At 57.1% G+C, this 17,222-nt stretch overlaps 1 protein-coding gene and 1 long non-coding RNA gene across 3 annotated transcripts; both read left to right on the top strand.

The window, feature by feature from the left end:
* Positions 1-737: 737 nt before the first annotated feature.
* LOC142092554 (uncharacterized) lies at positions 738-1,808 on the top strand. The gene is made up of 2 exons (XR_012677115.1): positions 738-1,404; positions 1,658-1,808. It is a non-coding gene; the product is annotated as an uncharacterized LOC142092554 (long non-coding RNA).
* An 8,635-nt stretch (positions 1,809-10,443) lies between these two features.
* Positions 10,444-16,474, top strand: THY1 (Thy-1 cell surface antigen). 2 transcript variants are annotated; one of them, XR_012677114.1, is made up of 5 exons: positions 10,444-10,552; positions 13,084-13,165; positions 13,302-13,637; positions 14,322-14,832; positions 15,244-16,474. XR_012677114.1 is itself a non-coding variant. In XM_075172696.1 (4 exons), the coding sequence occupies exons 2-4, from the start codon at positions 13,129-13,131 to the stop codon at positions 14,432-14,434; spliced, it is 486 nt and encodes a 161-aa protein (XP_075028797.1). In that variant the 5' UTR covers positions 10,444-10,552; positions 13,084-13,128; the 3' UTR covers positions 14,435-16,474. The 2 variants fall into 2 exon arrangements, 1 of the variants encoding a protein (XP_075028797.1); XM_075172696.1 differs by having other exon boundaries at positions 14,322-16,474.
* The last annotated feature ends 748 nt before the right edge of the window (positions 16,475-17,222 follow it).

The raw sequence follows: 17,222 nt of genomic DNA, 5'->3' as shown, positions 1-17,222 counted from the left end.
GCCACCCGTGAAGGCCCTTGGCGTGTTGAGGCCCGTCTGGCCTCCATGCAGCCCAGGGGGGCAGCTCTGAGGCTCTCCCCTCCTCCTCGGGGGTAGGGATAACTCCCCAGACATTGGCTGCACAGAGCTCCCTCTCTCTTCCGGGAAGTTCTGTTTGTGTGTCCTTGTCCTTGTCGGTGTGAGTGAGCGAGCTTGTCCTTTAGGCCCCTGTTAAAATCGCTGCAGCTTAGCTTAAGCTTCCCGGGAGGGAAAGGAGGGCTCTGTGCAGCAACAGGGGGGTCCCCTCTGAGCCCGCGAGCGGAGGGAGAGTCCGGGCTTGCCCCTTCTTTCTAAGGACGGAGCGAAGCCGCTTAGTCGTAGTGCGGGCAAGGCGACCTGCCTGTAGTCGGGGCCTGGGTCTCTGCCTGCGTGGCTGCCTGTCCTGCTGGCGACCTGCCAGCGTGACAGCCCTGTACTCGGGGCGTGTGTCACGAGCCGTGGAGCCCTCTGTCCCCAGGAGCAGCCCGACCTCCCTGTAAGCGGGGCTGGGGCGGCTGCTTTAGCCGGCCAACAGGAACGAGCCCTCCCTCGCCCTTGAGAGGGTGCAGGTTGAGGAAGTGCTGTCCCCGGAGGGCACAGTCCCGCCTTTGGCGCTGCTTTTGGCTGGGGCGACCTCCCCGCGGTTGGGGTCGAGGTCGCTCCCTGGGCTCCCGAAGATGTGGTGTTGTGCTGCAGCCAGGACGGCCAGCCCGTAGCTCGGGCGCAGGTCGGAGCCTCGGGCTCCGTGGGGCTTGTTGGGAGTGCCGAGCCGAGGGGGACCGCCCTGTAAGTAGGGCCGTACGTGTCCCCTGTGCTCGGCGGGAGGTGCTTGGAGGGGACCCCCTGTAATCAGGCGGGTGTCTCTGGCCCCGGCCTTTCAGAGGCGTGGGGCCAGGATGTGTGGGGCCGGGCGCGTGCCCTCCCTGTCCTCGGGGCCGGGGCCCCGGCCCCCCGGCCTTTGGCCGTGAAGCTCCACTGCCTGGCTGTTGAGTCTCGTTCCTGTGGCTGCGGGGGAAGGCCGAGCTCCCTGGCTCCCTGGGTGTCGACCTGCCTGTAATCAGGGTCCGGGTCTGGGAGCCTTTGTGCTCAGCTGGCAGCCTGTGTGGGGTGACCGCCCCGTTAGCGGGGTGCGGGTCAGGGTGCCCCGGAATCGGAGAGAAGGAGCCTCCGTGGGCCTTTGGGACCAGGGCTGCCCTGTAAGTCAGGGGCCGGCCAGTGCCCTGGAGTCCCGGGCGCTTTGCGGTCCAGGCAGCGGGCTCGAGCCCCCTGTAAGCAGGGGTGCAGCCTCTTTGGCCGCTGCTTTGCATGCCCAGCTTCATTTGCCCAGGGTGCCCGCCTCTGAGCCCAGCTCCAGCACCGGCTGGAACCCCGCTGGGCGTCGCTTTGGTGAGGCAAGCTGAAGGAGGAGGGTTTTTCTGGTGTGGTGGGGATTGTTTTCAGATACTCCAAGGCAGGGAGTTCTTGTTGAGACCTTCCTTTACAGCTTGTTTCTGCACCAGTTATGCAGCTGTGGGGAATGGGGTATCCTGGTATGACAGAGGGTTTTTTCTCTGGTAGAACTGTTTTTTTAGGCTGTGTCATGCTCTAGATTAGAGTTTTTGTGGTGGTTTCCTCTCTTATATGTTTGTTTTTATTGCAGCATCTCTACAGCGGAGAAATAAGCTGGACCTAGCATCTGGAAAAATATTGTTCTTTCTGTCCAGGAACAGCATCTCTGACCTCCCTTTTTTTCCATTACTCAATGTTCTGCATGCTCAATAAAATGCTTTTTCAACTCTGTGTTATACTCAGCAGTTTTCATACCCAGTTTGTCTTTTACTCGTGTTCATGAGATTCTATTACACATTTTTTTATCTTTGCAACAGAAGTTGGAGTTGTTGCTGTCTTGAAGCTGTTGCGTATTTGTGTTGCGTATGTGTCTCCCCCTCACATGGGATGTCCAATGTCATACGGTGGTGTCCATGTAGGTGACATTGCCATACTACAGTGGACTATTTATGGGGCAGAGTTTAGGAACCGCTGGCGGGTGTCTGGAGGCACTCCAGTCCCTGCCCAACTGGTGTGCAGAACCTGGCTCCACTGGCTCAGCTATGGGGCACCCTGTCTGGCCTGGAAGCTTGGGACTCCCTGGGTGGGATTTCGTGTACCCAGTGTAGCAGAGAATTTGCTCAAACAAGAGGATGCCTGAATTCTTTTCAAAATAAAAAAAGGGAGCATGGCTCTGCTGCTGCACTTGGGGTTATTTATGTATGTGTTTTATTCTGTACTTGCTTATAAGTCGCTCTCAAAATCTGTAATACTAGAGTGAAATGATGGTGAGTTTGTGGCACTGCATAGTGGTACTGCAGTATTTCAGGGGTCTGGGGTGGCCACTTGCAAGAGCTTGGCTGAACACCCTCGGAGGCAGGTGAGGTTCTGCAGCTTTGACAGTGTCACAGCCCATTTCCAGGTGGTTTGTTTACAGAAAAATCTAAAGCTGTGCATTTAATGTACAGGAGATTGTTCAGTTGTTAAAAGCAATACAGATTAATAAACCATGTAAATTATCTTAAAAGAATAGGAGAATAAGTTAGTTGTAATCAAGTGCTGGCTGACAGGATTCCAAACTCCATCAGGAATAAATGTTTAGCCGAGTGGTATATAGTTTCTGATTCTGAACGTGCTCAAGCTATCTGAAGACACATGGAGAGATTTTTTCCAATAAATATAGGCAGGGGGTGTTTACTTTTTGCAATAAACACTTATTAAAAGTTGCAGAGGTTTATGTTTTATACATTGCCTTTACTTGTTTATTTCTAGTAATGGTATGTGGCTATACAGTTTTTCACATGTCAGTATTAGAGAAAAGGGCCTCTGACCAGAGCAGCTAAGCTTTTCCCAGCATCTGGTGTCCCTGCCTTGCCCTGGAAAATATGAAGAGTTTGGAATAAACCCACTGTTTTGTGAGCGTGACAGCTTTGATGTAAAACTGGGGAGAGTTTCTGGTGTCACTTAAAGGAGTAAATTGGCAGTTGTTGCAATACTGAAGTGGGATCTTGCAAAGAGTAGTTAGTACGGAATGGACAGCACTGCCTACCATGGCTGTGGTACCTGTCATACTTTTCTCTGTGGGGGTCTCGCCAGTGACATCCTCCTTTCAAGCTGTTTTGTTTTGATTTTTGTGGTTACAGAGTAGACAGTAATTACTAGCTATGCTGTAGTCCCTTGATGAAGTCCTTAAAGCAAGAAGGGTGCTGTTCCGATTCTTGTTGTGTATGTTGTGCCAAAGTTAAAACGTGCTAGAAATGGAAGGGTCTCAGCTTGTCCAGTTACCAGTGTTTTAGGTAAAGCAGTAATAGCTCAGAAAGATGGCAAGAAAATGACGGGGAGCTAATGTTTCCAATGCACGCACAAACCAAAACTGTGTTTAAGGTTTATTTTCTAGGGAAATGGTAGTGATAGGGTGAAACTTGGAGTTAAGAAAGTTTATGCTGTCAATTTATGCTTGCAAATGACAAAGTGCACTCAGTACAAAAGGCAGGCCTCAGATTTGACTATGGAGGAAATGTGTTTTATTGACTTTTTTCGGAAGATTTCAAAGTTCACCTTGGAATTAGTTTCCTAAGTTTAAGGTTACTAACAGCATTGTATGAATTAGGCTTATGCTAAGTCTCCAACTAAACTTTCCTAAAAACTGCTTGCTATTGATAATTCAGTTCTAGAGGCTTGAGTTTTTTCAGTACAGAAGATGTTCTCAAAAGGATACTTCTTGAGGATGACTGAGGCCCATTTAACACTTCATCACAACATGGAAGTTCCAGCCCTTTCCATAATGTTACCTCTCTGGTAAAAGGTAGGTCCTTTAGTCACAGCCTCATTTATTCTGCTTTACCACCTTAGACGTGAAGCAAGCCTGTAGCTGGGCAAAGTCCCATCGTGTCTTGCACTTCCTTCTACTTCTCGCTCTTTGGTTAACTGCTGAATTATGAAGGCTGTGCTGCTCCTGGCCTGCAGGGCCAGAGCCCTGGCTGAGTGTTGCTTTTCCCTAGCAGCACCCCACTTTTGAGCAAACTTTGGCTCTCTGGAAGTGCCTGTCTTTGGTGCTCCAAAGGTGCAGAAAAACCTGGCGAGGTCTCCATGAGAGTGTTTTATTACAGGGCAAGAGGCTAAGGCTGGGCCCGCTTGCCTGCCTTGAGTGACTGTGTGATGGAAAAAGCCCGTGACAACAGCATTTTCAGACATTTGATGTGGTACCACTGCTGGAAACAATCTTCTGTACTATAGCATAAACAAAGTTTGCTGGAAGGCTTCCGACAGTTGCCTTGGTGCTTGTAGTAACTCAGTGAGTATATTGAAGTGCACTTACACCAGCATAGTTCTTCAGCGGGTGCCTGGGTAACTCCTCCACTGCTACAATCAAGATTTTTTTCTTTCCTTTTCATTTCTAACTTTTACCCATAGCTTTGGGTTTTTCTTTACAAAAGCTCAGGGATTCTTTTTGGCTGTGCTGTCTTTATCCGCAATCCGTCTCCTAGAGACTAATATTTCAAATCGGAGGGTTGGCCTGGACAAAAAAAGGAAAGAATTTCTTCAGGAAATGTTTTTCTGTGGCAAAACTGATGCACAGAGATATGAAGTGACCCACTTCCTGTCCCTCAAGGAGACTGTAGAAGAGGTGGGGACGGGGGACAGGCTTTCTAGCTCTGCTGCAAGAGTCCAGAAACACAAAGCTCTCCAGCCTCCTAAACAAACAGAAGCAGACAACAATGGGTAAAAAGCTGCCTGGGAAGCACTTAAAAATTTCACTCTGCTCCAAACAATTTGTCATTATGGACTAGGAGGAATTGCTGAGTGACTAAGTACAACACAAATCTGGTTGCATGGCCAGATGTAGCTGGAGGGATGCTGGTGTTTGTGGCTTGACAGTGAGAAGGGTAATGCAGAGAGCAGGACTTGTTGAGTGCCTCAGAGGAGAGCCTGCAACAGGCTCTGGGCAGGCAGTGTTGTCTCCCCCTCTGCCCAGGCGCTCGGGTGTCCTTGGGGCAGGAGGGCTAAGGAGGCACGCTGGCTTGTAGCAGCCGCAGAGAAGGCAGGGAGCAGGGGGAAGCCCTTCCTCACTCAACTTGGGTACACACTTCCATTGTTCTCGCTAACAATGGGGGAGATGAGCGAGTGCTGGAGCTGATGACACAAACCCAAGTGCGGGGAGCAGCTGGCTGGCTGCTAAAGGGAAGCACTGTCTATGCTGTAGCGGTGGCCCCTGCCCTTCCAGCACTGCCAGGGTGAGAGCCAGGCCTCCTGACAGTCTCCAGCCTCAGTGTAGAACTGAGCTCTGTTCTGTGCCTGAAAGGGGCAAACCTGCCTGCCTGTATTTAACCTGCTTCTCTCCAGAGTGAGGAGCTTCCTGACTGGCTTGGAGCATAGGGGGGACCCTGCAGGCAGCTGCTTCCAGTGGCCCTTCTCCTTTGGAACTATCCACAGGAACCTCTGTGGTGAGAGTTAACCACGCTGGTCTGATGGTTTTTTCATAAATAAGGAATGCTAATAAACAGTTTCCAATCCTTAAGGCCCAGCAGGTAGGAGGAGAAAATTCAGGGAAGCTTTTTCCATTTTGTGTAGCTTGCATTATTCATCTCTCCTGAGACAGAGAGGAGAAAGCTAGGCTGGGGATGGGGAGCAGAAGCAGTGCTGTGCTCTGTGCCCCTTTCTCTATCCAGTGTCTTCCTAGGAGCTTCTCTTTTCCCACCCAGGTAAATTTCCCCAAAACAAAGGGATTTAAAGTTGTTCTGGGAATCAGCTGCCTATCTGGGGCTTTTAATGCTGCACAACCTGGTATCAGCCCCCATAGGTACTCCCTTTGATTGCCATCTTCGGGGGGGTGGGGGGTGGTGGTGTGTCACAGGGTAAGGTGTTCAGCAGCATGTGGAGGAGGGGAGTTTCACCATCTGAAGTGGCATCTTTTCCCAGTTCCAACTCTCTGTCCGTGTTAACTTTCATACGAAGAGCCTATGGGATGTGGTACATTTGTAGAGAGGTTGAATACAGGTCCTCTGGCCACTCATCCTGCAGGTAAGAGACATAGATCTGCAAACTCTGAGCTGATTTATCTGCTAAACCTGCCTGATTCAGTTGGCAGAGGTGTTTCTCCTTCCCCCAGGGACAAGTCTCCCTCTAAGCTCAGGTTTGCGGGGCATGGTGCAGAAAGCAGTTCTCCCATCCCAGCAGCTGTGTGGGAAAAAAACTAGCCCCTGCCAAGTTCTAGCAGGATGCATCACTGGCTGTGATGGGAGGAGGCAGTGAGGAGGAGGCTGGAGCAGGCAGCCAAGCAGTGCTCCTACTCGCTCTGGGGAGCAGATGGAGCAAGCTGAGAGCTCTGTACCTCAGTCAACCCCCTCTTCCTGGCTAAGTTGGTTCCTAGTGTCCTGGCTGGCTCCCACAAGGATTTCCAAGTCTCTTGCAAGAAGATTTGAGTGGCCCTGGGCAGGAAGAGCTAGAAGCAGATCGAGATGGTCACCCACTCCTCCAGATGGACACCAGATTGCAAGGTGAATTGCTCTGCTCTGGTTGGGCAGGAAAGTTGCTGGGATCTTGCCTGGTGGCCCCCAGATCCCAGTAGGGTGGAAAGGCAACAGTGCTAGATGAGGCAGGGATTCACTATGGGGTGCACATCATTGTAATGAATGCTCACTGCTGGCAGCCTCCCAGAGAAGCCTCCCTTCAAGGCAAGCCACCATGACAAGCAGGAGGGCACAACATCCCCACTCTAGGGCACTCTTGCATGGCTGGGCGTGAGCACAGAGCCAGGACTTTCTGCTAGCCAGAACGTGCAGGCAAACAGGGAGGAATGGAGGGAAGGGAGGGATGTTCCTGCTGGCAGGTGTGTCAGTGCAGGGACTGGAACTGATTCATCACAGGCACTTCCTAGCCCTGGATCACCCTCTGTTAGACTGAGGCCTTCAGTCCTTGGGGCTTCTCTGTACCCAGGACACAGCCCTGAAACAGGTAGAGGCTACCAAGGAGGAGCCCTGCACACCACAGGCAAACCACCCTGGCAGAGCTGGAGCTTTGCGCCAGCCAGCCATCTCCTTTGCTAGGTTAACGTGACTGCTTGAAGCACAGCAGACTCCAGGCCACTGCTGCAGCAGGAGCCGTGCCTGCCCCTGTTTTCCGTGGCTGTGTGCTGCATGCAGGAAGGAGGGGAGCAGAGTCTCCTCCACCCCTGCTCTGTGCAGCGGTGCCACAAAGCCCAGGAGCTTCATATCTGGGCCGTGCTACATATAGTAGCCGTGGAGCCTCGCTGGGCTCCCAGGGGCCATTCTGTCTCTCCAATCAAGGGCAAAGCTCTTCTGCAGTTTTTCTTTCTTGTCCCTCAAAGATGGGTTGGGAAGGGCCTAGATTTGGCTTAGTGCAGTGAGAAGCATGAACCCTCCTGCTAGCTGGAGCTCTGAGGCCTGGCCAGCCTGCCAGGCAGAATAGCAATGTGCAGGGGCAGGCACTGCACTATGAGGCAGGTGAACATTTCCACCAGTCAAGCCTAGAGCTGCGATCTCTGCCAGATCTGCCAGATCAATAGCACTGATTCTCGGATGCCCTCCCTCGTTCCTCCATCCTGTAACTCCCCAGCTCTAATGGCCTTGGAGAGGATGTCAGGGCTCTCTCCCCAGGAGTGCTGGGACCTCATGTCTCCCCTCCCCAGAAATTAGCAGTGGGGGAGCAAATGGTTGCTGGTAGGGACCAGCTGCTGCAAGGGCATCCTGCTGTCACGTTTTGAGCAGGACCCAGAGTGTACTGCTGTGCAGTGATTCATGAGAGGGAGGGATACTGTCTTTTATTCCCGTGTTTGGGGGTAGGCTGATGGCAGGGGAGAGATGTTCCTCTTGGGAAGGATGTGCACCCACCTTTCTCCTAGAAGAAGAGCGTCCCCTGCAGCAGGATGTCCCTGGGGCAAGGCCAGGTTGTAATTGCTGCAGCAGCACCAGACACCCGAGTCATGCTCCCTCTCAGTGCCTTGGCTTCCAGCCTGCCTCCTGCAGCTACTGAGATCAGTCCTTGAGCTACCGGGAGCAGTGATGCCCCCAACACACTCCAGTGGAGCAGAAGGGCTCCCCACATGCCCTGGCTTTCTCTACAGACAGGAGCTAGGGGCAGTTTGGCTGATCTGAGCTCCTGGAAGGGCTGTCTGTGACCTGCCTGTGCCTGCTTGTCTATCTGTCCTGCCACATCGACCCATGCCTGCTGGTATCTGCACTGCTATGCTGCACTGTGTCTGTTTGGCTACCTCCTTGCCCCTGTTTATGCTTGGTTGTCTGTCTCTCTGGCTGATACCTGCCACTGCAAACACTGCCTGCTCTCCATTTGTCTGTCTGTCTATCGTTATTAGATTTTCTCGTCCCCACCCTTTTCTCTTCCTTCGGCGACTATCTGGAGGCCTCTGCATTAGATGTGACTTGGGGACTCATTTTCTCTGGTTTATGGAAGGCAGCCAGACTGCAATCTGCAGTGAAGGGACTATGCAGCTGGAGAACCTCTGTAAGGAGCCTCCTGCAAATACCTAGGCAGGACGCTCGCTGCCAGCACTGCGCAGAAACTGCACAATCATGTCTGCCTCTACAGCACCACCAGCCAGAGATTTGAAGGGAGCTGAAATCTCTTGCAGTGGGACTTGGGCAACTGCATGCCTCCAAAAGCCAGTCCTTTGAGCTTGAATTCCCTGGTTGCCTATGCTCGCATAGCTGGGGGTGACGATGGGGATGTGGAGGAGACACAGCTTGTGGAGATGTGGGGCTAGATGTAAAAGGGATCTCTGTGTGTGTGCACACGTGTGTTCGCATAGTTACGTATGCTGCCCCACATCACAGCTGTGTTTGGATGCAGACCTTGTGCTTGCATTTTTTGCACCCTGACAACATGGCAACACGCCTCTTGCGTTTGTCTGTTTGCATTGCATCGATCTGCTTCCAGTCGTGTTAGTGATGGCTTTCTGTATCAGTCTGCCACGCCTTTAATCTCGTCCTTAGCCCGCACTGTCAGTCTGTACCATCCTGGGTCACCAGTGTAGTTATGTTGCTCTGCACATGCAACTGTGTGTGACCCCAAGCCTGGGTCCATTCTATACCCGCCTGCCACAACAGATAGGGTCAGGCCTTTGCCCTGCTCATGGCAGCACACTGGGAATGCTGCTGCACACTCCCTGGGCACCACGGGCCTCCCAGCCAGCCTGGGTGTCTGGCCCCATTTGGGGCAGCACGCCTGCAGCCCACATAGTGAGCAAGCAGCCAGAGCCAAGATTTTGTAGAATTAGCAAAACCCTGCTGCACAGCCGGCTTGCAAAAACCTCAGCACTCGAATGTCACCTGGGATCAGGTTCTGCTGGAGCAGAATATGACTTTTCATATCAACTTTCACAGTGCCAGCCCTTTTTGCAGAGCCCAGCCAGGGAGTGTGGGAGGAGGTGAGGACAGGCCAGGCCATCCTGCATGCCTCTGCTCCTTCCTGGGGTGCCTTGGGATACAAGCCTCCAGGAAGAGCAGCTCCCTGATGCTGCCCTCCTCTCCTGTCATCTCCACCTTGCCCAAGAGCAGGGAAGAGATCTTTTGCCAGGCTGTTCTCTGGGTCCAAAGACGTTTTGCCTGTGCAGAAGCAGCTCTGCTTAGTCCCTTCCCAACCATGCGGTGATGGGAGCCTGTGGGGAGCAAGCCCTTGTTCGTGTTCTCACTGCCACCAGTTCTGGGCATAAAACATAAGGCTTGTGGCCAGTGGCACCACAGACAGAGCTTCAGCTGTGTCCCCCACCGTTCCCGCCACCATTTCATGCATGAAGGAGACCTATGTCATATGGGTCTTTGGTGACTTGGTGCAGGCTGGCGTTATCGGGCACCTGAGCTCTACTCATTTAGGGAGGGGGAATACCTCCCCCTCCTCAGCAAAGCCCAAGCCAAGCTCTTCTTTCCACTTCCGAAGCACTCTCCTTTCCCAGCGAAACAACTCCCACGTTGCCGGGGAGGATGAGGGTTGGCAGCTCTTCTGCAAAATGTGATGTTCCCATGGCAATGGGGATCTGTCGCCCCTTCCCGACCGCAGAAAGAGGGAACGGCGGGGGGGAGGCGGGAGAGGGAAGGGGGCCGAAGCGGACTCCCCGCACCGGTGCGTGCCCCAGCTGGGCCGGCCTCAGGGGCCGACCCGGTGGCATCCCCTGTGCCCCCCGCCCACGGGGCTTCCTTCCGCCCGGCCCCCCGCACCCCGCTCGGCGCCCCGGGCTTGGGCCGAGCCCCCCGGGGCCGGGGCGGCCGCAGCCCGGGGCGGGGGCGGGGGCAGGCCCGCAGAGGCAGGGCCCCCCCGCGCCGCAGGGCCGGGGGCCGAGCCTGCGTGACGCCGCCCGGCACTGATTTGCTGGGGCCGCCCGCCCGGCCCTTCCCAAACTGCGGGAGCGCCGCGCCGCCCACAGCCCCGCCGGGCAGCAGCGCCGGGCAGCAGCGGGCGGCAGCGCGGGCAGCACCGGACAGCGCCGGCAGCCCCGCGGGCGGCAGCGCGGCCAGCACCGGACAGCGCCGGGCAGGTAGGCACGGCACCCCCCGCCCCGGGCAGCCCCGCCGCCGCGCTGCCCCGCGCCGCGGAGCGGGCGGCCCCGGGGGCGGTGGCGCGACCCTGCGGGCTGCGGCCCCCGCCCCGCGGGAAGGACCCCGCCGGTGGGGCGTCGGCGCCGGGAGGGGGCACGTCGCCGGCGCCGCGCCGCGCGTCTGCCGGCGGGAGGGCGCGGGGAGGGTCCGCAGCCCCCGGGCGGGGCGGCGGGGCCGGGGGAGCCTCTTGCCCGGGCCCGGGTGGCGCCCGGCGGCGGGATGCTCTGCCGGCCGCCGGCCCCCGGCCTCCAGCCCCCGGGGAGAGGCTGGTTCTAGAGGGCGGCAGTCTCCGAGGGAGACGCTCTCCATTTTTTCGCATTGGTACCCTTACCCCCCCCCCGAGGATCGGGACTGCGGCATTCCTCCGTGGGCACGCCCGTGCGCACGCACGCACGCACCCACCAGCCTCACCCCACGCCTCCGGCTCCCACGCGCTGCCACATGCGTGCCCACTCCTTGCACTGGGGGCAGCTCGCAGGGCTGGGGCAGAGGTGTCACCTGCCTCGCTCTTCCTTGCATGCCCACACACACCCCCCTTTTGCTGACAGCCACCCTCGAGCACAGCCAGGTTCCTGGGGCTCTTGGTTCCTCTCAGCCCATCAGTCTGGCTCTCTTCTTCCCTGACGCCCCCCCTCCCATCTCCACAGCCCGTTTGTCACCCTTAGCTTGACACCGAGGTCGGCACAGAGATACCACCGTGGCGTGGCCCCAGGCAGGTGGTAGAGACCACACCAGAAAGCTTTGCTCTGCAAGGGCTGGAGTCGCTCTAATGCTACCATCCTCGTGAGTCTTGTCCCTACGCAAAGCCTCTGGGATCATGCAGGAGCAAGAGTTACCTGGCTAGCTCTGCTCCCAGCACCACTGTCAGGAGGAGAGGAGGGGTACAAGGGATCCAAGGGCTCATGAACCCAGAGCCTAGAAGATCTGAGTGCTTTTGCACATAGATGGGAGGAAGCCCCCCTCTCTGGGAGCTTATTTGCACTGATTTTCTGGACTGTGACCTAGATAGTGTTCCAGGACATTCAAAGATGAGTGGGTCGGAGCTGAGAAATGACAAAGCAAGGGACAGGGGCCAGTTTCTAGGAACCCAGAGGAGACTCAGGCAGTCTCTGGCAGTCTCCCTCATCATGCCTTTGCCCCCATTTGCAACCACTTGGTTGTCAAGACCAAACAGAAGGGAGTTTTTCTTCCTGGCCAGGGTTTGGGATTGCGGATATAGAGATCTTTCACAGCTTCAGAGTGAGCAAATGGTTTTGGTATTTCCTCCTAGAACGTTATATGAAAGACCCAGAAAATGCTAAAAAGAAAAATCCAGCTGGCTGCGGTGCAGGCAGTTTCTAGCGCTTCCCTAGATGCTTAGCCAGGCTCAGAGGGAGCAAACTGGGGGTCTGCTGTGCTCTCTGCCAGCTTGGAGTCCCAAAGGGGTGGTAATTCACTTCCCCCTCTTGGACCTGGCCCCACATCCCCAGCCTGGAGGACCGACTGCAGGGCACTTGATGTGTCCTTCAGCCCCAGTGTCTGTTTTGCTGCTCCCCCACCCTCTCCCTCCATTCCGCATGTCTGCGGCTGGATTCCCCATGTGGCTGCTTGGCTAGGCTGCAAACCTTTAATTGATTCCTCTCAGCTGGACTGGACTGTCAGCAGCCCTGGGGTTTTGACAGCATATCCACGGGCCCCTTACCCACATAGACCAGGAGGCAGCCTGAAAAGAGACGGGCACCGGGCCAGGGACCCACAGGGTGGACTCTGCCACCCCAAAATCCTTCCACCCTGTGGCCGGGCAGGCTCAGCTCAGCCCCTGGAGACTTGGTGCCATCCTTCAGCAGTCTTGGCTCCCTGTCCAGCTGCCGTGTCCCTCCTTCTTGATGCTCTTGGCCCCTTTCCCTCACTGCATCGCAATGAGTCATCTTTGCTGAGCTCACCCGCTGGAGCCGCAGGGGGGCTGGCAGGCCTGGCGCCCGCCGGCGCCGAGGGAGGGTCCCTCACCTGACAGCACATTCACCGTGAGCCACAGCCCTCTGGCCATGATGTGCAGGCACCGGGGCGCATCCTGATTTCTCCTGTCCGCCCCTTGACTGGGCACCCAGCCTGGGTGCGGGGCAGAAGGAGGGGAAGGCAGCACACGCAGGCCTCGCTGGAGGCAGCTGCAGGCCTGTGCCACGCTCATTGAATGTCTGGCATGCAGGATCCAGACAAGGAAAAGAGAGTGTGGCTGGCATTGCCTAGGGATATGGAAAGGTGACGCTGGCCAAACACATAGTGCCCGATTCCCTAGTTCATTGCAGGGCCAGCCGGTCCCTGTGCAGTGGATCAGACATCATGATGAGGAGCAGGCTATAGAGCATCATTTCTGTGAAAAGAGGCAGCCTGCCCACCTGTGCCATGTGTGCCCATGTCTGCACCGCCGAGTGCCCACATCTGTGTGCCGGGGCAATGACCTGGCTAACCACCTCTCTCTCTCCCTGCCCAGGCTCCCCTCTCAGTGACAGCCACCGCTGGGCACCTCAGCAGAGAGATGAACCCCACCGTCGGCATTGCTGTCGTCCTGACAGGTACAGCTGACAGACGCGCATCCCCTCCCTGCTCTCCAGCGGGCCTGGCCCAGGGCAGCCAGGCAAGGGCCGGGAGGCGGCATGGGCATCCCCAGTGCTCACTGCTCCCTGTCCAACCCCTGCTTGCCTCTCCCAGTCCTCCAGGCTGCCCACTGCCAGATGATCAAGGACCTGAGTGCCTGCCTGCTGGGCCAGAGCCTCCGGGTGGACTGCCATTATGAGAACAAAACCAGCAACCCCCTGACCTACGAGTTCAGCATCACCAAGGACAACAGGAAGCATGTCATCCACAGCACCATCAGCGTCTCCGAGAATGTCTACCGGAGCCGAGCCAACGTCACCCTGCACAAGAACCTGGTGTGCCTCTACCTGCAGAGCTTCACCACCAGTGATGAGGGTGTCTACATGTGCGAGTTGAAGGCCACCAATGACTACACTGGCAACCAGATAAAGAACATCACTGTCATCAAAGGTGAGACGGGCAGTGGTGCCTGGCCTCAGCCCCTCCTTCCCACCTGCTCCTTGGCTTGGCAGGGCCAGCAGAGAAAACCACACCCCCCTATCACGTCCCCAAACCCTCCCTGAGCCCCACAAATGTTTCCCAACTCTAACATGCCCTTCCTACTGCAAGTAGAGCAGTCAGCCCCACAGATGGCCTCACTCTGCGCCATCGCAGACTGCCTACCCCTGCCTCTCTTGGGCCTCGCCTCAGGCGCATTGCCCAGGTGTCCTCCCATAGGTGATGCGTCGTTGTCAGTCCCAGCAGATGGGACAAGTCTGCTGATGAAAGACTGAAGAGGTATGTGGTCTGGAGCAGGAGCACAGTGGGGATTTTCCACACTTACGTCCCACAGGAGCAGTCCTCCAGTTGCAGAGCCCTTCATCTTACTTGGTGCCTATCCCCTTGTCAGCTCAGTCAGGCACAGGCAGGGTTATGCTTCCCAGGGTCTCTGTGCCCCCAAAAGCTTTGCTGGCACATGGGCAGAAGGTGGGAGGGCAAACAGGAAAGGGGCCAAAATGGGACTTGCTGCATTTCTGTGGCAGAGAAACGGCAAGAAGCTGAGTCCTAGTACCCCTTATAACACTCAGCCTGATCCCTGTTCCTGGGAGATTTCATTGTGGCTCTTCTCTCCCTCCCCTTTCCCTGTCCTCACAGACAAACTGGAGAAATGTGCCGGCTTCAGCCTCTTGATCCAGAACACTTCGTGGCTCCTGCTGCTTCTCCTTTCCCTGCCTCTCCTGCAAGCCGTGGACTTCGTGTCCCTGTAAAAGGAAAAGAATACGCACGCACACATGCACGCACGCACACACCGAGTACCCCAGCAAACCCACCTCCTCCGCCAGAACGCAGCCCTTGGAAAGAGAAGCTGAACCATTTGGAACAAGTGAAACCTCTCTCTGTGTTATCTCTATATAGCTGTGTATCTAACTCTAACCACTGTCCTGTGCTGAGACCCGCCATCACACGCGCACATGCCCTGCTCCGAAGCATGGTGGCTCCGCTAGGCAGCGTTGCTTCTCCCATCACACCTCCCCGCTCAGTAGGCTGGCTGGTTTGCTCACGCTGGGAGCACTGGAGCCTCAGCCCCGCACAGCCCGCTTCTCCTGTCCCTTTAACTTTTGGGGTTTGCCTGTTCTCAACTGGGGAAAGACAGCTGGACTGGCAGGTAAGAGAGAGAGGTGATGCAAGAGCAGGTGGAGGGGTCTCTGTGCTGGGTGCTGTGCCCACAGCTCCCAGAGGAGATGAGGCTGTCAGCGTCCCTGACCCGCCCTGCCTGCTAGCCAGGTGACATACTGATTTCTCAGCCTGCTCCTCTCGCCCTGTGTCACCCCGAGCTGCCATGATTGGGAGGGGGCACGAGGTGAGTCCTGTCTCAGAGCAAGCAGGGAAGAGACAGAGGGAGCAGGGGAGGCACAGGATGATGCTGGGCCTGGCCAGGCTGGGAGGAGAGAGGGGAGCAGGTCTGGGAGACACCTGTCAAATGCCCCTGCCTCCTTAGGGCTCTTTTGGGGCCCTGGGAGGGGGCTCACTGTAAACGCGCTTCAGCAACAAGTTTTTCCTAATCTGTTTTTTACAGCTGAGCTGGAAGTGAGGCCTTCTCCAGACATCGTCTGGTACCTTTGGGCTGCCTGAGCCCGAGGCACCACTTGCTCTCCCTGGGGACCAGCCCTTAGCTGTGATGAGAGAATTGCTGCCAGCACCTGCTTGCACGGAGGCAAGCAGAGCCTCTCTGAGCTAGCCACAGCCCTGCCTTCACCCCTGCTCCCCTCCCCAAGTCCCTGGAGCTGGATACAGGCAGGCTGGTGGGGAGGGGGCTCCCCTACGGGAGCGTGACCCCAAAGTCTCCGCAGGGACTCCTCTGCACCATCACCCTGTCTTCCCGGAGGGAACACCTGGGGGCCCCAATTCTTTCTCATGGCACACATCCCGGTGCCTGGCCCTGGGTAGGCTCAGCAGCCTTCCTCCAGTGCAGTCGTCCTCCAGTCCCACTATGCCGCAGGGAGGAACCCGTGTGCCACCCTTCTCCCACCTCCCTTTCAGCATTTCCCTGTCTCCATTTAAGAGCAGAAAAGGGTCTAAGGGCAGCCCAGCTCTTGGCCACCCAGGACATTCCCAGGGGTCGGTGAGAGCAGGGAGAGGGATGCCGAGCACAGCCCACATCCGGCAGCCCAGGCCTGCCCCGATGCCCCACGGGACCCCGAGGAGCTGGTGGGCTGCTGTCCCGGCCTCCCTGAAACCTGGTGGCTCCTGGGTAAGGAGCAGCCCAGCTGGCCTTGGGGAGAGAGACCCGAGGGCCGGCCCTGCTGCACCCTCCTCCAGGGAAGGGCACAGGGGCAGGGGAAGATGCAGGCAGGAGCATCTGGGTCCATGGGGTGAAGCCCAGCCCCGCCGAGCTACCCGTGCAGCCTGGGCTGCGCCACCACAGCTGAGAGCAATTCACAGCAGCTGCTCCCCACTCCTTGTTCTTCTCCAGACGCCATGAGCTGCCTCCTACCTCCATGCCCATCCCTGCCTGCTTGCTTGCTGTCTAGTGCTGCTGAGGCCATGTGTAGCTGAGGTCTGGCTGCGCCCAGCTCCCGGGGCTTGCTGGTGAGCGCTGGAGCAGGTGCAGAGCCCAGCCGGCAGAGCGCGGATGCGTCTTGAGTCTCATTTTTTTGTGAGCATTTGTAGTTGTTTCCACAGCTTGTCGTAAAAGAAATTCTGTTAAGGGGGAAAAAAAAGAACGCTACAAAAAGCAACAACAAAAAACCCTATCCTCCAGGAGTGTTCCTCTGTCTGCACAATAAAACCCTAGGTTGTGTGTTGGAGCCACGGCCACCCGTGTGTGCAGCGGCGGGGCAAGGGGCCGTGGCAGGGCTGGACTCCAGCCTGCAGTGAGGGCAGGGGCAGCCTGTGCCCTCAGCCTTCCGGCTGGGGGGGACACCCTTCCCGGGCAGCCCCTACCGTGCCTCCCCCCAGGCCTCCAGCAGCCCGAGCCCTGCAGAGAGAAGCAGGCAGGGGCAAGACTTGCCTTCCCCGGGGAGGGCGACCCCCTCCTGCCCACCTGGAGCACGGACCCCTGCACCCAGGCCCTTTGCCCCCATCCCCATCCCATCCCATCCCTGTCCCTATACCCCCCACTCCGTCCTGGAGGCCCCCCCTCGCCCCATTGTGAGGTCAGGGCCAGGGTTGCCCTCCATGCCACCTGGGAGGCAAAGCGGGGTAGGTACGAGCAGGCACCCCGGCGCCGGTCCTGGCCCAGCCATGCTCCGGGGAGGGAATTGCCAGGACTGGGAGAGCATGTGAGAGCTGGGCTGGGTGTGCACGTGCATCTCGAAGCTCCTGGCCCCGGAGCGGTGTGCCTGTCATGCCAGGGTCCTTCGTGCATGCCCAGGCCTGCACACTGCCTGTGGGGCTGCCAAGGGCCCCCACATCCTCTAGAGCAGCCAGAGCAGCCATGCACTACTCCCTGCCTGGGGTCAAGATGCCCCCCCTGAGCGGGGACCGTGGGGCATGCTCACCCTCAGGTTTGGGAGCAGGGCTTTGCCACCACCCCCTAACACCGCTGGTGACGCC

Source organism: Calonectris borealis, chromosome 24 (assembly GCF_964195595.1).
Source record: "Calonectris borealis chromosome 24, bCalBor7.hap1.2, whole genome shotgun sequence".
In the NCBI taxonomy this organism is placed as follows: Eukaryota; Metazoa; Chordata; class Aves; order Procellariiformes; family Procellariidae; genus Calonectris; species Calonectris borealis.
Note: the sequence above shows the minus strand (reverse complement) of the source record. Positions and strands in the feature narration are given on the sequence as shown.